The following is an 18,394-nucleotide window of genomic DNA, read 5'->3' on the forward strand; positions in this document are numbered from 1 at the left end:
TAACGCAAGAATATTGGAAATTGATAGAAACCAGCCGTGAGAAACAAACCATGAAATAATATATTAAGCTTACTATTATAAAAAAAAAATGATATTTTAACGCATAAGAAGACTCGGCAAATACTAAGTTGCCACGCGCCTTGAACGATTCACTGGCATCAGCAAGGAAGTTACCAGATACATCGCAGATGCAACTTCAGCAAGGAAAAGTTGGCACGCCCCTGTGTCACGTAATTTTTAGGGTTGGTTGGTGAAAATAAAATATAGTTGAGTCGTAACACAACAGTTAACTTTGTTTTAATCAACCTTTATTGTGAATTCACCAATCACAATGTAACACGCACTGAATTAGCATAAATCACAATTCACTCCAACCACGTTATGTAAGACTTAGTTACAACAATACATTAAGTACGCGACTTATAAGGGTAGAGACCGATATAGATATGTTGACTATTCTAAGGATACAGAATAAGTGAAGTTTTACTGACGATACTGTGTCTGAGGAAAGCAAGGGGTGGGTGTGTCTAAGGACACGGGACTATCGGATTGATGACAATTTTGGTTAAGGAAGTGAGGGCAGTAGACACCGTCTCCGATTGGATAATAAGACGGTTGGTGGACCAGGAAGGGTTTTAGCCGTCCTCGCGAGAAAGTTGCCAACGGAACATACCAGATGTGGAGAAAACCAAATTTCTAAGCTAACACGTGGTAGACAATAAACGTAAAGGGAAATCTAAGACAGGAAATACTCGCTTGGTCCGAAGGACCTTAACTATGAAAATGCCAAGGCCCCTGGTGGGCACTTAAGACTATTGAGGGTGCGCGCCAAGGATATGCAGACATCTGGGTGCCATCCTGTCCGTGGTGTGTGGCCTGGTCTCTGATGTGAATTGACGTTACACCTGCCACGTTCCACTGGCATCAGTAAGGACGTTCTGGGAAACATCGCAGACGCACCATTAGCAAAATACGAGCTACTACAATACCGACATTTTATCACGCACCTTGCATGTCCCTAATACCCAACGAAATATGAGAAATTAAGAAGACGAAACTTCAGCAGCATCTACGTGTCTCAAGGATATGAGAAATTAGGAATAGCGTAAATAAGATAATCAAGAAGACGAAACTTCAGCACAGTCCGCGAAAGTAGACAGTCACAAAATTCCTAATTTGTCACGTAGCAATGCTGTGATTCCCATAGAGATGATCCATCACGTGACAATTAGAATATTATAAATAAGCGGGAATAACATAGAGTAGGGGAGTCCTTATTCAAAATTCAGACCATTCACATCGTCACTCTGTCCATCGAAATCAAATATTAAAAAAGTTAAATAGTTTCAAAGAGTCTTCATCCAAAATTCAAATCGTTTACATCGTCACTCTGTCCGCCGAAATCGAATATTAAAAATGGTTTCAAAAAATCATCATTCGAATTAAGCATTCGTATTGTCACTTCATCTGCGGAATCAAAGTTAATTGTCAAAATTCGACACATCACCAAGCCATACATACCGCCGATCGACTTTACATCTAATCAAGGTAGGAAATTTGAAATTGTATATCCTCTTCTCTTTTAACTTGCATTCGAACAAAGTTGTCTCTGAACAAAAGCACCCGTCGGCAGCTATAGTTGACAGATAAAACTATCAAGCACACTGTTACGTCGCGTAACACGCCACATGGCCGAGGCCACACACCGGGCAATGTGGCAACCAGATGTCTTCGGATACTCGCAGCGTATCCTCCATAGTTTTAAGCACCGTCCATAAATCTCATAGATTCCCTAGAAAAGGTCCTTTAAACAAAACAAACATCTGGTTCCGAAGAATTTCTAAACACTATTGTCTACCACGGCTGGACAAGGGAAAGCTGGTTTTTCTCACGCACGCTGCAACTTTCCTCCCACTAACCACTTTCTCTCGAGGGCGGTTAAGACCCTTCGTTTAACCAATTAAAAACGAAGCCTATTCCCTCACTCTCCTAAATAACATCGGCACCAACAAATCAGATGGTCCCGTGCGCTAGACACACCCATCCTTAGCTTTCCTCCGACACATCATCGTCTCCCAGTACAGTACTGTTTTTGCATCCTTCGAACGATCAACATCCTTCGAGCGGGTTATTCACCAATCTCGTACATACGCACCAGTGTAACTATCCTCGTTATAAGTTGTGGAATAAACGGTGAAATATAACTTACTACTGTGTCATATTCATTTAACCACCTCTGTTATCTTAATCGAAACAGGGGAACGACTACTTCGCGGCGTCGATTCACCCAATCGTAGCGAGAATTTACGCCTCTCGCTGACGCGTTTTCCTCGCGACCGCGTCTCTCCGCGATCGGTCGTAACATTTGGTCCTTCGAGCCGGATTCAGTGACAAGTGAAAAGTGTGGACACGTAACCGGTCGAATCATTCGATCCTCAAAGCCGCATCACGCGTCAAGTGAAAGGCGCATACCAGTGACACCCACTATCATACAGTGCCACGTGAATCCAACATAGCCAGCAGCGGAAACGTTACCCCCCTAGCGAGGTCAGTAACGTCAAGGATCGTCACCCTTGAAGAGGTATAATTCGGTGGTTAAAACGCAACCACGCAACCTCTTGCCGCAACTGGACAATCTTCAACAGAAGTCAGTTAAAACCAGTCCACTCTCAATTATCTAACAAATAATGGCCACCGGTAACGAGCTTACCGCCTTGCGTCGACGCCGGGGTTATTGTATCGGCCACTTTACACGCTTATCGAAAAAACTAGACGAAATTGAACAATCCGGCCGTTCGCGAGAGAGCGAGCTAATTCAAATCAAAAATCGTCTGGAAACATACGAGACGGAGCTCCGCGCCATTCAAAATGAGATCGTAAGCATAGACGAGGAGGAGTCCGCGCGCGGCTTTGAAATAGCCGACGAGTACGAGAGATTAGAACTCCGATTAACTACTCAACTGAGCAACCTACGACTAATTACGACGTCACAATCGACAAACGACGAATCAGCTGCCGGTCGCGAGTCTGCTTCGCTTAAACTGCCGGAGATTCGAATACCCACATTTGATGGTACGCTCGAGAATTGGCAGTCATTTTACGATTCCTTCTCGTCAACGATAGATCAAAACAAACAACTAACACCAGTCCAAAAATTCTATCACCTCCGATCAGCCTTGACTGGGAGGGCCGCGCGAAGTATACAATCGCTAGCCATCACCGAGTCAAACTATGCCATCGCCGTTGACGTACTCAAGGAAAAATTCGACTGCCACCGTCAAATCTGCATGCGCCACCTCGACTTGCTTTTCGACTATCCAAAAATAGTTAAAGAGACACCCGAAGCCATAGACGACTTTCTCGAGACGTTCAAGATAAATATCCAAGCGTTAGAGAACCTCGGTGACCCAATCACATCCGACACCGTTCTTCTCAAATTACTTACATCAAAGCTACCCCCAGCCATCATTCGCAAATGGCAATGCACCTTACCAGACAAGAAATTACCGTCATACAAGCACTTAATAGACTTCTTGCAAACACGGACAAACGGCGACAGAACAAGTTCAGCAGTTACCGCGACGAAAAGGGCCTCCGAACCACCCAACCGTCAGCGACCGAGCGCGCCGCGGAGTCATGCATTCACCACGACACTCGAGTCGCCGGTATGTCCGGACTGTCGAAGACAACACGAACTACGGAATTGCGACGTCTTCAAAGCGAAATCGCCCAAGGAGCGACACTGCCAAACGGGCGTCGCTCTGTACGAATTGTTTAGGCAAGGGACACGCGCTCAATCAGTGCTCCGCCGGGTCATGTCGCATCTGTAGACAGCGACACCACACTTATTTACATCAAGAGCATGGTCACAGTAGATTACGGACACGTGTGAGCCGAACACCGAGCGGTCGATCGTCGAGCGACCGGTCATCCAACGGTCGATCTCCGCCTAGTTCACCGACCTCGCGGTCGTCACACCGATCGAGACGGGCATCCGCGTCTCCACGAACGTCTCCCCGAACGTCTCCCCGAACGTCTCCGCGAACCTCCCCAAAACGTGTATCTCGGTCATCGCGAACGACGGCATCGGGATCAAATATCTCCCCCAGTCTTAAACAACTAGGGGAGCCCTGACGTCCTCAAACGGCTTTGCTAGGGACCGAACCACCGAAAACAGACTCATTGACCTCGCCTCCTTCCGGATCACTCCACCACGATTTGTTAGTCACTGCGCAGGTCAACATACTGGACAATAGAACTCAACCGTTCCGCTGCCGAGCTCTGCTAGATACCGGCGCTAGCATGAACTTCATCACCGAGAGACTCGCCAATTCGTTAAGACTCAACCAACGGAAATGTTCGATCCCAATCGGAACACTCAACACATTATCGACGACCTCGAAACGTTACATTACGGCCACAATTACCTCCGTTGACGGCACATACGAACGCACCTGGACTTTTCTCATCATACCGACCATACCGACTTCGATCCCAGATCAACCCGTGGATCGGTCAACGATACAGATACCCAGAAATCTACGACTAGCCGATCCAAGATTCCACAGACCTGCTCCGATCGACGTGCTATTGAGCGCCGGGCCAACACTAGCGTCACTGTGTGTCGGCCAACTTGACATCAGTCAAGCAAACGGGACCGACTTGCGTCTGCAAAAAACGCGGTTCGGATGGGTCATCGGGGGGAGCCCAGCCTCGCAACCACCCGCACACGCATTTCACGCGTCCACGACGGCCTTGCAGGCGGATCTCGCCCGGTTTTGGGAAATCGACGAAGGACCGACCACTGCGCACATTTCGGAAGCGGAACGACAGTGCGAGGAACATTTCCGGAATCACGTTCAACGCACCCACGAAGGGCGATACATGGTCGCTCTCCCATTCAACGAGACGACTCCTTCGCATGGATCCTCCAGAGCCATGGCGATGAAATGACTAACATCTCTCTGCCGTCGGTTCCAACGAGATAAGCGTTTCGAAGCCGACTATCATGCCGTAATGCAGGAATACTTGGCATTAGGGCACATGACGAAGGTTACCTCGGGCTACTGCACGGACAACGGATATTTTCTGCCACATCATGGCGTGATCAAGGAGTCCAGCCAAACCACGAAACTCCGAGTCGTGTTCGACGGATCGGCCCCAACCACCACCGGAGTTTCATTAAACGACGTACTTCATACGGGACCGAAACTACAGGATGATTTATTTCTCATCCTCTTAAGATTTCGATCTCACCAATACGTCATTACAGGCGATGTCGAAAAAATGTATCGCCAATTTCTTGTGCGCCCAGAGGATCGGAAATTTCAACAAATCCTGTGACGCAATGCTGATGGAGAAGTTGACACTTATCAACTCAACACCGTGACATTCGGGCTCTCAGCGGCCCCTTATCTAGCCATCCGCTGCTTCAAGCAACTGGCGGACGACGAGGGGCATCGATATCCACGAGCGGCGACAGTCTTACAGCGAGACTTCTACGTCGACGATGTTCTCACAGGAGTCGATACAAGGGTCGAGGCACAATCATTGAGAACGGAGCTCACAGAACTGCTCAAGCTAGCCGGCTTGAACATTCGGAAATGGGCATCGAACGACCGGGAACTGCTACGAGGACTTCCCGAGACGGACATAAACGATAAGCTGCTACTAGGCGAATCGCAAACCTTCAAGACACTGAGTGTTGTTTGGAATTCCTTCGACGATTCGATCCTATACTCCGTCAAAATCAATAATGCCGACTCTCGAAGAGAACAATCAGCTCCGAAATCGCCAAGATCTACGACCCTCTCGGATTGCTGGCACCAGTAATTGTTCGAGCTAAGATGTTGCTCCAGCGACTCTGGACACTAAAAATTGATTGGGACGAATCCTTACCTGCTGACGTGCACACGGAATGGAGCAAATATTACGCACAGCTGCCATTATTGAATAACGTGGAGTTTCCACGTAAAACGATAATCAATCCCGCAGCGGAAATTGAGTTACACGGGTTCTGTGACGCCAGCGAAAGGGCATATGGAGCATGCGTTTACCTTCGCACTATCACCCTGGATGGTCATGTCTGTACACGTCTCCTCACTGCGAAGTCGAAGGTAGCTCCGCTCAAGTCACTAACCATTCCAAGGCTGGAACTGAGCGGAGCACTCCTTCTCGCGTCACTAGCCAACACGGTCCTCCAAGCCTTAACAATCAACATTGCTCGGACCGTTTATTGGACTGACTCCACAATCGTTCTACATTGGATCAACACATCACCCCACACGCTGAAAACCTTCGTCGCTAACCGTGTGACAGAAATCCAACGGAAGACTCACGCCTCAGATTGGCGCCACACCCCCACTACCGATAACCCGGCAGATCTCATATCTCGAGGCCAACTACCCGAAGACTTCCTGAAAACAACCATTTGGCAACACGGACCAGAGTGGCTTCAACAACCTGAAGAATACTGGCCAGCGTGGAACCCAGTACCGTTGAACGAAACACCGGAGCAGAAAAAGGCAACCTGTCTGTCCGCGACTCCGGCGGACCACAGCATACTGGGGAGATTCTCCTCTTGGCCCAAGCTTATAAGAATTGCCGCTCGGTGCCTTCGATGGAGACAAGCCCGGGATCGAGGCAAACCTCTGACCATGCACGAGTTGACCAATGCACATAACCGATTAATCAAACTATTGCAAGCTTGTTATTTTTCAGACGAAATCCGTGCTCTCCGGACAGATAGAAATTCGGCAGTGAAGGGGAAGCTCCAAAGACTCAATCCATTTCTGGACAAGGACGGGATGCTGCGCGTCGGAGGCCGACTCAGTCATTCACCAATGCCTTTCCACCAGAAGCATCCAATAATTCTACCCAAATCCTCAGTCACCGCGCTCATAATCGAGCATGAACACCTCCTAAATCTCCACTCCGGAACTCAAGCTACCTTGTACGCCCTAAGGAGATCTTATTGGCCTATCGACGGCCGCAGTCAAGTTTGGAGCACGCTGAAGAAGTGCGTCCGTTGCTGCAGAGCCAATCCCCCTCCAGTGGATTACATAATGGGCGACCTTCCAGCTGCACGGATCACAGAGTCTCGGCCATTTACCAACGTCGGAATCGACTACTGCGGACCGTTTTACATCAAGGAACGAAGGGATCGCAACCGACGCAACATCAAGGTATACGTAGCAATCTTTGTGTGTCTTGCAGTCAAGGCAGTCCACATCGAGTTGATCAGCGATCTCACCAGCGAGGCCTTCATTTCCGCTCTGCGAAGATTCATCGCTCGCCGCGGATTCTGTGTGACAATCTACTCCGACAACGGTACCAACTTCGTTGGTGTCAACAACGAATTACGAGAACTCCGAAATCTCCTGCAATCCGACGATCACAAGGCACAGGTCCAGTCCTTTTTAGCCGACCGACGGATCGAATGGCACTTCATCCCTCCCAACTCTCCTCACTTCGGCGGGTTGTGGGAGGCTGCAGTGAAGTCCTTCAAACGACATCTCAGACGTGTCGTCGGTAACGAGCTCTTGACCTTCGAAAACCTTAACACCCTCATCATCGAAATCGAGTCTATCCTCAACTTCCGTCCGCTGACGCCGATATCTTCAGACCCAAACGATCTCCTCGTTCTCACTCCCGGCCATTTCCTCATCGGAGATTCACTAACAAGTTTCCGAGAACGAGATTTCAGGGACACGCCATCCAACCGTCTCTCCTGCTGGCAACATATTCAGAAACTCAAACAACATTTCTGGCGCCGGTGGCATCGAGAGTATCTCAACGAGCTACACATCCGGAACAAATGGAGCAAAGGCAGTCACGACATACGAGAAGGCACCATCGTCCTTCTCAGAGAAGACAACGTCCCCCCGATGCGGATAGGGAGTTGAGGATAGACTCGATTTCGATGATGAGGGTGTTAAGGTTTTCGAAGGTCAAGAGCTCGTTACCGACGACACGTCTGAGATGTCGTTTGAAAGACTTCACTGCAGCCTCCCACAACCCGCCGAAGTGAGGAGAGTTGGGAGGGATGAAGTGCCATTCGATCCGTCGGTCGGCTAAAAAGGACTGGACCTGTGCCTTGTGATCGTCGGATTGCAGGAGATTTCGGAGTTCTCGTAATTCGTTGTTGACACCAACGAAGTTGGTACCGTTGTCGGAGTAGATTGTCACACAGAATCCGCGGCGAGCGATGAATCTTCGCAGAGCGGAAATGAAGGCCTCGCTGGTGAGATCGCTGACCAACTCGATGTGGACTGCCTTGACTGCAAGACACACAAAGATTGCTACGTATACCTTGATGTTGCGTCGGTTGCGATCCCTTCGTTCCTTGATGTAAAACGGTCCGCAGTAGTCGATTCCGACGTTGGTAAATGGCCGAGACTCTGTGATCCGTGCAGCTGGAAGGTCGCCCATTATGTAATCCACTGGAGGGGGATTGGCTCTGCAGCAACGGACGCACTTCTTCAGCGTGCTCCAAACTTGACTGCGGCCGTCGATAGGCCAATAAGATCTCCTTAGGGCGTACAAGGTAGCTTGAGTTCCGGAGTGGAGATTTAGGAGGTGTTCATGCTCGATTATGAGCGCGGTGACTGAGGATTTGGGTAGAATTATTGGATGCTTCTGGTGGAAAGGCATTGGTGAATGACTGAGTCGGCCTCCGACGCGCAGCATCCCGTCCTTGTCCAGAAATGGATTGAGTCTTTGGAGCTTCCCCTTCACTGCCGAATTTCTATCTGTCCGGAGAGCACGGATTTCGTCTGAAAAATAACAAGCTTGCAATAGTTTGATTAATCGGTTATGTGCATTGGTCAACTCGTGCATGGTCAGAGGTTTGCCTCGATCCCGGGCTTGTCTCCATCGAAGGCACCGAGCGGCAATTCTTATAAGCTTGGGCCAAGAGGAGAATCTCCCCAGTATGCTGTGGTCCGCCGGAGTCGCGGACAGACAGGTTGCCTTTTTCTGCTCCGGTGTTTCGTTCAACGGTACTGGGTTCCACGCTGGCCAGTATTCTTCAGGTTGTTGAAGCCACTCTGGTCCGTGTTGCCAAATGGTTGTTTTCAGGAAGTCTTCGGGTAGTTGGCCTCGAGATATGAGATCTGCCGGGTTATCGGTAGTGGGGGTGTGGCGCCAATCTGAGGCGTGAGTCTTCCGTTGGATTTCTGTCACACGGTTAGCGACGAAGGTTTTCAGCGTGTGGGGTGATGTGTTGATCCAATGTAGAACGATTGTGGAGTCAGTCCAATAAACGGTCCGAGCAATGTTGATTGTTAAGGCTTGGAGGACCGTGTTGGCTAGTGACGCGAGAAGGAGTGCTCCGCTCAGTTCCAGCCTTGGAATGGTTAGTGACTTGAGCGGAGCTACCTTCGACTTCGCAGTGAGGAGACGTGTACAGACATGACCATCCAGGGTGATAGTGCGAAGGTAAACGCATGCTCCATATGCCCTTTCGCTGGCGTCACAGAACCCGTGTAACTCAATTTCCGCTGCGGGATTGATTATCGTTTTACGTGGAAACTCCACGTTATTCAATAATGGCAGCTGTGCGTAATATTTGCTCCATTCCGTGTGCACGTCAGCAGGTAAGGATTCGTCCCAATCAATTTTTAGTGTCCAGAGTCGCTGGAGCAACATCTTAGCTCGAACAATTACTGGTGCCAGCAATCCGAGAGGGTCGTAGATCTTGGCGATTTCGGAGCTGATTGTTCTCTTCGAGAGTCGGCATTATTGATTTTGACGGAGTATAGGATCGAATCGTCGAAGGAATTCCAAACAACACTCAGTGTCTTGAAGGTTTGCGATTCGCCTAGTAGCAGCTTATCGTTTATGTCCGTCTCGGGAAGTCCTCGTAGCAGTTCCCGGTCGTTCGATGCCCATTTCCGAATGTTCAAGCCGGCTAGCTTGAGCAGTTCTGTGAGCTCCGTTCTCAATGATTGTGCCTCGACCCTTGTATCGACTCCTGTGAGAACATCGTCGACGTAGAAGTCTCGCTGTAAGACTGTCGCCGCTCGTGGATATCGATGCCCCTCGTCGTCCGCCAGTTGCTTGAAGCAGCGGATGGCTAGATAAGGGGCCGCTGAGAGCCCGAATGTCACGGTGTTGAGTTGATAAGTGTCAACTTCTCCATCAGCATTGCGTCACAGGATTTGTTGAAATTTCCGATCCTCTGGGCGCACAAGAAATTGGCGATACATTTTTTCGACATCGCCTGTAATGACGTATTGGTGAGATCGAAATCTTAAGAGGATGAGAAATAAATCATCCTGTAGTTTCGGTCCCGTATGAAGTACGTCGTTTAATGAAACTCCGGTGGTGGTTGGGGCCGATCCGTCGAACACGACTCGGAGTTTCGTGGTTTGGCTGGACTCCTTGATCACGCCATGATGTGGCAGAAAATATCCGTTGTCCGTGCAGTAGCCCGAGGTAACCTTCGTCATGTGCCCTAATGCCAAGTATTCCTGCATTACGGCATGATAGTCGGCTTCGAAACGCTTATCTCGTTGGAACCGACGGCAGAGAGATGTTAGTCATTTCATCGCCATGGCTCTGGAGGATCCATGCGAAGGAGTCGTCTCGTTGAATGGGAGAGCGACCATGTATCGCCCTTCGTGGGTGCGTTGAACGTGATTCCGGAAATGTTCCTCGCACTGTCGTTCCGCTTCCGAAATGTGCGCAGTGGTCGGTCCTTCGTCGATTTCCCAAAACCGGGCGAGATCCGCCTGCAAGGCCGTCGTGGACGCGTGAAATGCGTGTGCGGGTGGTTGCGAGGCTGGGCTCCCCCCGATGACCCATCCGAACCGCGTTTTTTGCAGACGCAAGTCGGTCCCGTTTGCTTGACTGATGTCAAGTTGGCCGACACACAGTGACGCTAGTGTTGGCCCGGCGCTCAATAGCACGTCGATCGGAGCAGGTCTGTGGAATCTTGGATCGGCTAGTCGTAGATTTCTGGGTATCTGTATCGTTGACCGATCCACGGGTTGATCTGGGATCGAAGTCGGTATGGTCGGTATGATGAGAAAAGTCCAGGTGCGTTCGTATGTGCCGTCAACGGAGGTAATTGTGGCCGTAATGTAACGTTTCGAGGTCGTCGATAATGTGTTGAGTGTTCCGATTGGGATCGAACATTTCCGTTGGTTGAGTCTTAACGAATTGGCGAGTCTCTCGGTGATGAAGTTCATGCTAGCGCCGGTATCTAGCAGAGCTCGGCAGCGGAACGGTTGAGTTCTATTGTCCAGTATGTTGACCTGCGCAGTGACTAACAAATCGTGGTGGAGTGATCCGGAAGGAGGCGAGGTCAATGAGTCTGTTTTCGGTGGTTCGGTCCCTAGCAAAGCCGTTTGAGGACGTCAGGGCTCCCCTAGTTGTTTAAGATTGGGGGAGATATTTGATCCCGATGCCGTCGTTCGCGATGACCGAGATACACGTTTTGGGGAGGTTCGCGGAGACGTTCGGGGAGACGTTCGGGGAGACGTTCGTGGAGACGCGGATGCCCGTCTCGATCGGTGTGACGACCGCGAGGTCGGTGAACTAGGCGGAGATCGACCGTTGGATGACCGGTCGCTCGACGATCGACCGCTCGGTGTTCGGCTCACACGTGTCCGTAATCTACTGTGACCATGCTCTTGATGTAAATAAGTGTGGTGTCGCTGTCTACAGATGCGACATGACCCGGCGGAGCACTGATTGAGCGCGTGTCCCTTGCCTAAACAATTCGTACAGAGCGACGCCCGTTTGGCAGTGTCGAGACACTCCTTGGGCGATTTCGCTTTGAAGACGTCGCAATTCCGTAGTTCGTGTTGTCTTCGACAGTCCGGACATACCGGCGACTCGAGTGTCGTGGTGAATGCATGACTCCGCGGCGCGCTCGGTCGCTGACGGTTGGGTGGTTCGGAGGCCCTTTTCGTCGCGGTAACTGCTGAACTTGTTCTGTCGCCGTTTGTCCGTGTTTGCAAGAAGTCTATTAAGTGCTTGTATGACGGTAATTTCTTGTCTGGTAAGGTGCATTGCCATTTGCGAATGATGGCTGGGGGTAGCTTTGATGTAAGTAATTTGAGAAGAACGGTGTCGGATGTGATTGGGTCACCGAGGTTCTCTAACGCTTGGATATTTATCTTGAACGTCTCGAGAAAGTCGTCTATGGCTTCGGGTGTCTCTTTAACTATTTTTGGATAGTCGAAAAGCAAGTCGAGGTGGCGCATGCAGATTTGACGGTGGCAGTCGAATTTTTCCTTGAGTACGTCAACGGCGATGGCATAGTTTGACTCGGTGATGGCTAGCGATTGTATACTTCGCGCGGCCCTCCCAGTCAAGGCTGATCGGAGGTGATAGAATTTTTGGACTGGTGTTAGTTGTTTGTTTTGATCTATCGTTGACGAGAAGGAATCATAAAATGACTGCCAATTCTCGAGCGTACCATCAAATGTGGGTATTCGAATCTCCGGCAGTTTAAGCGAAGCAGACTCGCGACCGGCAGCTGATTCGTCGTTTGTCGATTGTGACGTCGTAGTTAGTCGTAGGTTGCTCAGTTGAGTAGTTAATCGGAGTTCTAATCTCTCGTACTCGTCGGCTATTTCAAAGCCGCGCGCGGACTCCTCCTCGTCTATGCTTACGATCTCATTTTGAATGGCGCGGAGCTCCGTCTCGTATGTTTCCAGACGATTTTTGATTTGAATTAGTTCGCTCTCTCGCGAACGGCCGGATTGTTCAATTTCGTCTAGTTTTTTCGATAAGCGTGTAAAGTGGCCGATACAATAACCCCGGCGTCGACGCAAGGCGGTAAGCTCGTTACCGGTGGCCATTATTTGTTAGATAATTGAGAGTGGACTGGTTTTAACTGACTTCTGTTGAAGATTGTCCAGTTGCGGCAAGAGGTTGCGTGGTTGCGTTTTAACCACCGAATTATACCTCTTCAAGGGTGACGATCCTTGACGTTACTGACCTCGCTAGGGGGGTAACGTTTCCGCTGCTGGCTATGTTGGATTCACGTGGCACTGTATGATAGTGGGTGTCACTGGTATGCGCCTTTCACTTGACGCGTGATGCGGCTTTGAGGATCGAATGATTCGACCGGTTACGTGTCCACACTTTTCACTTGTCACTGAATCCGGCTCGAAGGACCAAATGTTACGACCGATCGCGGAGAGACGCGGTCGCGAGGAAAACGCGTCAGCGAGAGGCGTAAATTCTCGCTACGATTGGGTGAATCGACGCCGCGAAGTAGTCGTTCCCCTGTTTCGATTAAGATAACAGAGGTGGTTAATTGAATATGACACAGTAGTAAGTTATATTTCACCGTTTATTCCACAACTTATAACGAGGATAGTTACACTGGTGCGTATGTACGAGATTGGTGAATAACCCGCTCGAAGGATGTTGATCGTTCGAAGGATGCAAAAACAGTACTGTACTGGGAGACGATGATGTGTCGGAGGAAAGCTAAGGATGGGTGTGTCTAGCGCACGGGACCATCTGATTTGTTGGTGCCGATGTTATTTAGGAGAGTGAGGGAATAGGCTTCGTTTTTAATTGGTTAAACGAAGGGTCTTAACCGCCCTCGAGAGAAAGTGGTTAGTGGGAGGAAAGTTGCAGCGTGCGTGAGAAAAACCAGCTTTCCCTTGTCCAGCCGTGGTAGACAATAGTGTTTAGAAATTCTTCGGAACCAGATGTTTGTTTTGTTTAAAGGACCTTTTCTAGGAAATCTATGAGATTTATGGACGGTGCTTAAAACTATGGAGGATACGCTGCGAGTATCCGAAGACATCTGGTTGCCACATTGCCCGGTGTGTGGCCTCGGCCATGTGGCGTGTTACGCGACGTAACACACACAATTTACGTAGATTTCATCCGAATGTCTTGAATTCACGATATAAAATTGAAATAAACGTTCTTGTCCAAGATTTAATAAATTGTCTGGAATAAAACAACTTTATCAAATTTCGATCTATTTCGTTTACAATTGTTCGCTGTATCAACCAGAGAACATCTATGGTTTTTCGTTTTCCTCTTCCCATCGTCAGCAGATTGCTCATCCTTGGGCGAGGCCTACGAAGCCACACTGATTGTCCACAGTGAACCCAGTTGCCAATTAAAACAATCATTTTTCGCTTACGACTCCACTAGTTGCCAAGAACGACTTATATTATCTAAATTGTTAAATCTAACTGATTATTCGCTATGTTAAACCTGTGTTAACGGTGTTTTCAATTATCGGAAACACTCATCGATTTTCGCATACCTCCTCCCATCGTTGGCAAATATCGCCCGTGTTTGGGCAAGGCTTGCGAAATCGCACAAGTCGCACACAGAGAGTGATATTCATTTCACCTTGATCATATCAGATGACAAAAACAAGAAAGAATCGAAAAGATAAATGTCACCTCAGCAAGAAGCGAGCCGAACGTTGGTATAAACGATTAATTGCTGCAGAATTTAAAAGGGAAGAAAAGAGGCGCCGAGAAGAGTTAGAATTAAATCGCGAAGATTTTGTACCGAGTTTTTCGCCCTCGAGTTCACTTATTTCCGAACATTGCGAGACGCATTCCTTCCAATCTGGATCGCCATCGCCTACATCTTACGATAGCGTTTGTCATAAACATATTATGTTAATCGCCCGAACGAGTAAAAATTAGCTTTCGCCATTAATCCTATCGACACAAATAAATCTTACCCTACTAAACATTTGTAAAACTTATCCGATTAGAAGCTCGAGTATTTACTATATCTACATATATATATTTGTCGGGTTTACATTAGAATTAGGGTTAGGGGCGTAAGACGAATCTTCGTTTGGGTTACACGTTGTCGTTATGCAATAGAGAAGACATTGACTAGTGCAAATACGATTATAATAGAACCGGACAAGTAACCGTGGTAGTTAGGTACTCGAGAAACTAATGACAATGATCCTAGGTTCAATAACGAATCCGCGGTCGACGGGATGATAGATGAACGTACACACAAAATCTAAGTCGAAAAGCCTTCGTTCAGAAAGTAAGGGAAATTGGCGTTGCCGCTAATTGGTCAATCTCCATACCGGTGGTTAGAAAAAGATGCTAGCCGCCCTCGAGGGAAAGTTGCTAGTGGGAGACGCCGCTCGTTGAAAAATATGTCTCCCCTATCTTCCCGTAGTTGGGACAAAGACCGTTTGTCTGTTTGAAGGACTTTAGTTAACTAAATCTTAAGATTTATAACGGGCCCTCGAGCTAGCTGAACATGTATTGCGGAGACGCATCGACATCTGGCAATCGTCTTACTCGAAGAATAGGGTCTGCGTGTGGCGAGCCACGGGACAGAAACCGTTGGAATGTTTACTGTCGCGTGTCGCCACGAATATTTCTTTTAAGGAGAGCTATAGGATTACTCCATACCTTTGTTAGACAAAGCGTTCATCCCTTGGCCGCGGCTACGTTCGGCGACTGACTGTCGCCTCGAGCCCAAGCTCATTATCACAACTCTCGAACAATTACAATCGGATTAAATAACTACAATTGTTTAATTACTGCTATAGTAGACTCTAGGTTACAATGTTGCGGGTTTATCCAAAGTTCCAAAGGCTCCGGTGTTCTTTCATCTCCGACATATACATATACATATATATATATATACATATATATATATATATATATATATATATATATATATATATATATATATATATATATATATATATATATAGGTAACAATCTAAGCAATTCGACATTCAAATAAAAATCCGTTCAACGAGGAAAAATATTTATTGTACCCAGCTTTAATCCTCTCCCGTGCCAGTATCCCTGCACATAGCAGGTTAGCCGAAAAGTGGAATTCGTTTGCCAGTTGCATTAAACGTTAGTTAACGCTACCCATTAAACGTAAACTATTGGATAAGCACTTACGAAGTAACAAAACCCCGACAGACGAAGGTACAAGATTTGTTTTCCTACAGCCAAGAAGGTGCTTACAGAGGCACTTCCAGACTGGGAATTCAATCTAGTAGTTACTGAAAATACACGACAGACGAAGGTACAAAGATTTGTTTTCCTACAGCCAAGAAGGTGCTTACAGAGGCACTTCCAAACTGGGAATTCAATCTAGTAGTTACCGAAAATACACGACAGACGTAGGTACAAAGATTTGTCTTCCTACAGCCAAGAAGGTACTTACAGAGGCACTTCCAGACTGGGAATTCAATCTAGTTACCAAAGACACTATAGACGAACAATACCCATCACACACTAATACTCTTAACTTGAAGAGAAACAATAATAACAGTAATAATAAAAAAAAATTTTTTTGAAATAGTCCTTAGACTATTTCTGGTGGCAGCAACTACCGTATTAATCAGAAATCTAAATCAATATTTCATACACAATAATATCATTTCAATATTTCCCTTCCGATTAAACTCAATTCAAAGAGAAAATAAATTCAATAAAATTAAAATTTAAAATTTGAACGATTTAAACAAATAAGTACATAACAGAGGAGATTTTAAATTTTTGGTGGCAGCGGTGGGATACGCTCCACAGAGGATTAAAGTTGTCACGCTTGTCAATAAAATATATATTTAAGAAACAATGGCGATTGAATTGGAATCGTTGGACGAAGAAATGGTTTTGACATTGTCGGAAAAACTTAAGGCATGGGATGCGAACTTTCGCGATATGAGTGCAAAACTCGTCGAACTACAAAACGGCATGTTCGAACTTAAAACAAAACAGGAACCTAAAACACCCGTATCGCCGCCGACAACACTGTTATGGAAGTGATACATTTACACTGTACATGAGAGTGTGTGTGTAAGGGTCAGAGGGCGTCCAGGTCTTAGTTGAGACAAAAGACTGCCGTTAGAAGACTCTGGATAGTCTGTTTGACAACAAGCGTGCGTGCAAGACGTTCTTCAGAGTGGAATATAGATGTATAGCTGTTGTGTGTGAAATATAGTCAATTATTTGTATTTCCAAATCCTCGAATTTCCTTAACATGGTAGTAGAGCGTGGTTACTAGTTTTGCAAGATATTTAGTGCGTGGTTACGATCTTGCGAGTGAGTTTTCAGTAAAGGGGAAAAAAAAACTTTCAGAGGAAAAAATATACTTCGAGCACGTAGGAACGCTTGAGTAAGAAAAGAAAAAAAGAAGAATCAATTAAAATGGAGAGATCGGAAATCATGATACCTATATTCGATGGTGAGGATTATGGAATGTGGAAGCAAAGAATCACGATGTTTCTTAAGTATAAGGAATGCGAGGTTGTTATAACTAGAATGAAGAACGAAAGAGACGATGAAGACTGGAACAAAAAGGATTTGAAGGCTATAAATATAATTTATAGTGCAATATCGAACAGACAATTGGAGTATGTTAGGGAAGGAAAAACGGCGTATGATATAATAAAAAGGTTCGATGAAATGTACTTGAAAGAGTCGACGGCACTGCAGATCGTATGCAGAAGGAGATTGGAAAACATAAGACTGGAGAACTACAGTGATTCAGCATCATTCTTTAACGATTTCGAAAAATTAATAAACGAATTAAAAAGTGCGGGCGCACAAGTAAGTGAGAGGGAAAAGCTGAATTACATGCTGAATACGTTACCCGAAGAATACAGCTACATAGCGGACATAATAGACGCATTGAAAGAAGAGAATCAAACGGTAGCGTATGTGAAAAATAAAATAGAAATAGCAGAGAAGAAAAATAAATCCAATCGAGAAGAAAGGCAAACCAACGCCTTTTCTGCAAAAAAGGAAGGATGCTTCAGATGTGGAAGATTAGGACACTTTGCGAGAGAGTGTCAAAATGGCGTCCAAGCGGGAAGCAGTAACGGCTATTGGCATGGGCCAACACGTGGTCGAAACAGAGGAAGAGGGAACAAAGGCAATACGAGCAGAGGACGTGGAAACTTTCATCGTCAATCAACAACCGGCACGGGCGAGCATGGAAACTCAAGAGCAGGCACATGGATAGCAACGACGCACGCAGCAAACAGCAGTAAGACGAATGAAATAAGTAAGAACGAAATTGTGTGGCTATTAGATAGCGGTTGTACCGATCACATTATTAACGATGTAAATTATTTTGATAAATCTATCGACCTAAAAGAACCGGCAAATATATATTTAGGCGATAATAGACCGATAAAAGCGACAAAAGTTGGGAATGTTATAAGTTATTTTGAAGCATTCGGAAAACAAAATAAAATAAATATGAGGAAAGTATTTTACGCGAAAGAAATGTCCGCAAATTTGATTAGTTTAGGTAAACTAACAGACAATAAGAATACGGTTATTTTCAAAGGAAATATTGCGAAAGTAATAGATGAGGATAATAAACTTACAGCTGTAGCGTTCAAGGAGAATGGGACATATAAAATAAAAAGTATATTGAAAGGGAAGAAGCACTT

At 46.8% G+C, this 18,394-nt stretch overlaps 3 protein-coding genes across 3 annotated transcripts; 1 reads left to right on the forward strand and 2 right to left on the reverse strand.

Annotated features, from left to right (window-relative positions):
* Positions 1-5,846: 5,846 nt before the first annotated feature.
* Positions 5,847-8,029, forward strand: LOC117211763. Its single transcript, XM_033455985.1, has 2 exons — positions 5,847-7,184; positions 7,706-8,029. The coding sequence occupies exons 1-2, from the start codon at positions 5,847-5,849 to the stop codon at positions 8,027-8,029; spliced, it is 1,662 nt and encodes a 553-aa protein (XP_033311876.1).
* Positions 8,030-8,183: 154 nt separating this feature from the next.
* LOC117211773 lies at positions 8,184-9,648 on the reverse strand. The gene is made up of 2 exons (XM_033455996.1): positions 8,380-9,648; positions 8,184-8,279 (listed from the first exon to the last, which is right to left on the reverse strand). Exons 1-2 carry the CDS (start codon positions 9,646-9,648, stop codon positions 8,184-8,186), a joined length of 1,365 nt encoding a protein of 454 aa, XP_033311887.1.
* A 1,712-nt stretch (positions 9,649-11,360) lies between these two features.
* LOC117211774 lies at positions 11,361-12,812 on the reverse strand. Its single transcript, XM_033455997.1, has one exon. It carries the CDS (start codon positions 12,810-12,812, stop codon positions 11,361-11,363), a length of 1,452 nt encoding a protein of 483 aa, XP_033311888.1.
* Between the last annotated feature and the right edge of the window lie 5,582 nt (positions 12,813-18,394).

This window comes from Bombus bifarius, unplaced genomic scaffold (genome assembly GCF_011952205.1).
Source record: "Bombus bifarius isolate JDL3187 unplaced genomic scaffold, Bbif_JDL3187 scf7180000008243, whole genome shotgun sequence".
NCBI lineage: Eukaryota > Metazoa > Arthropoda > Insecta > Hymenoptera > Apidae > Bombus > Bombus bifarius.

Coding starts and splice junctions, on each gene's coding strand:
- LOC117211763 (XM_033455985.1), top strand. CDS start 5,847: ATGTTGCTCCAGCGACTCTGGACACTAAAAATTGATTGGGACGAATCC. Junction 7,185..7,705: donor GCAACCGACGCAACATCAAG/GTATACGTAGCA, acceptor ACGAGATTTCAG/GGACACGCCATCCAACCGTC.
- LOC117211773 (XM_033455996.1), bottom strand. CDS start 9,648: ATGTTGCTCCAGCGACTCTGGACACTAAAAATTGATTGGGACGAATCC. Junction 8,280..8,379: donor AGTCTCGGCCATTTACCAAC/GTCGGAATCGAC, acceptor TGTGTCTTGCAG/TCAAGGCAGTCCACATCGAG.
- LOC117211774 (XM_033455997.1), bottom strand. CDS start 12,812: ATGGCCACCGGTAACGAGCTTACCGCCTTGCGTCGACGCCGGGGTTAT.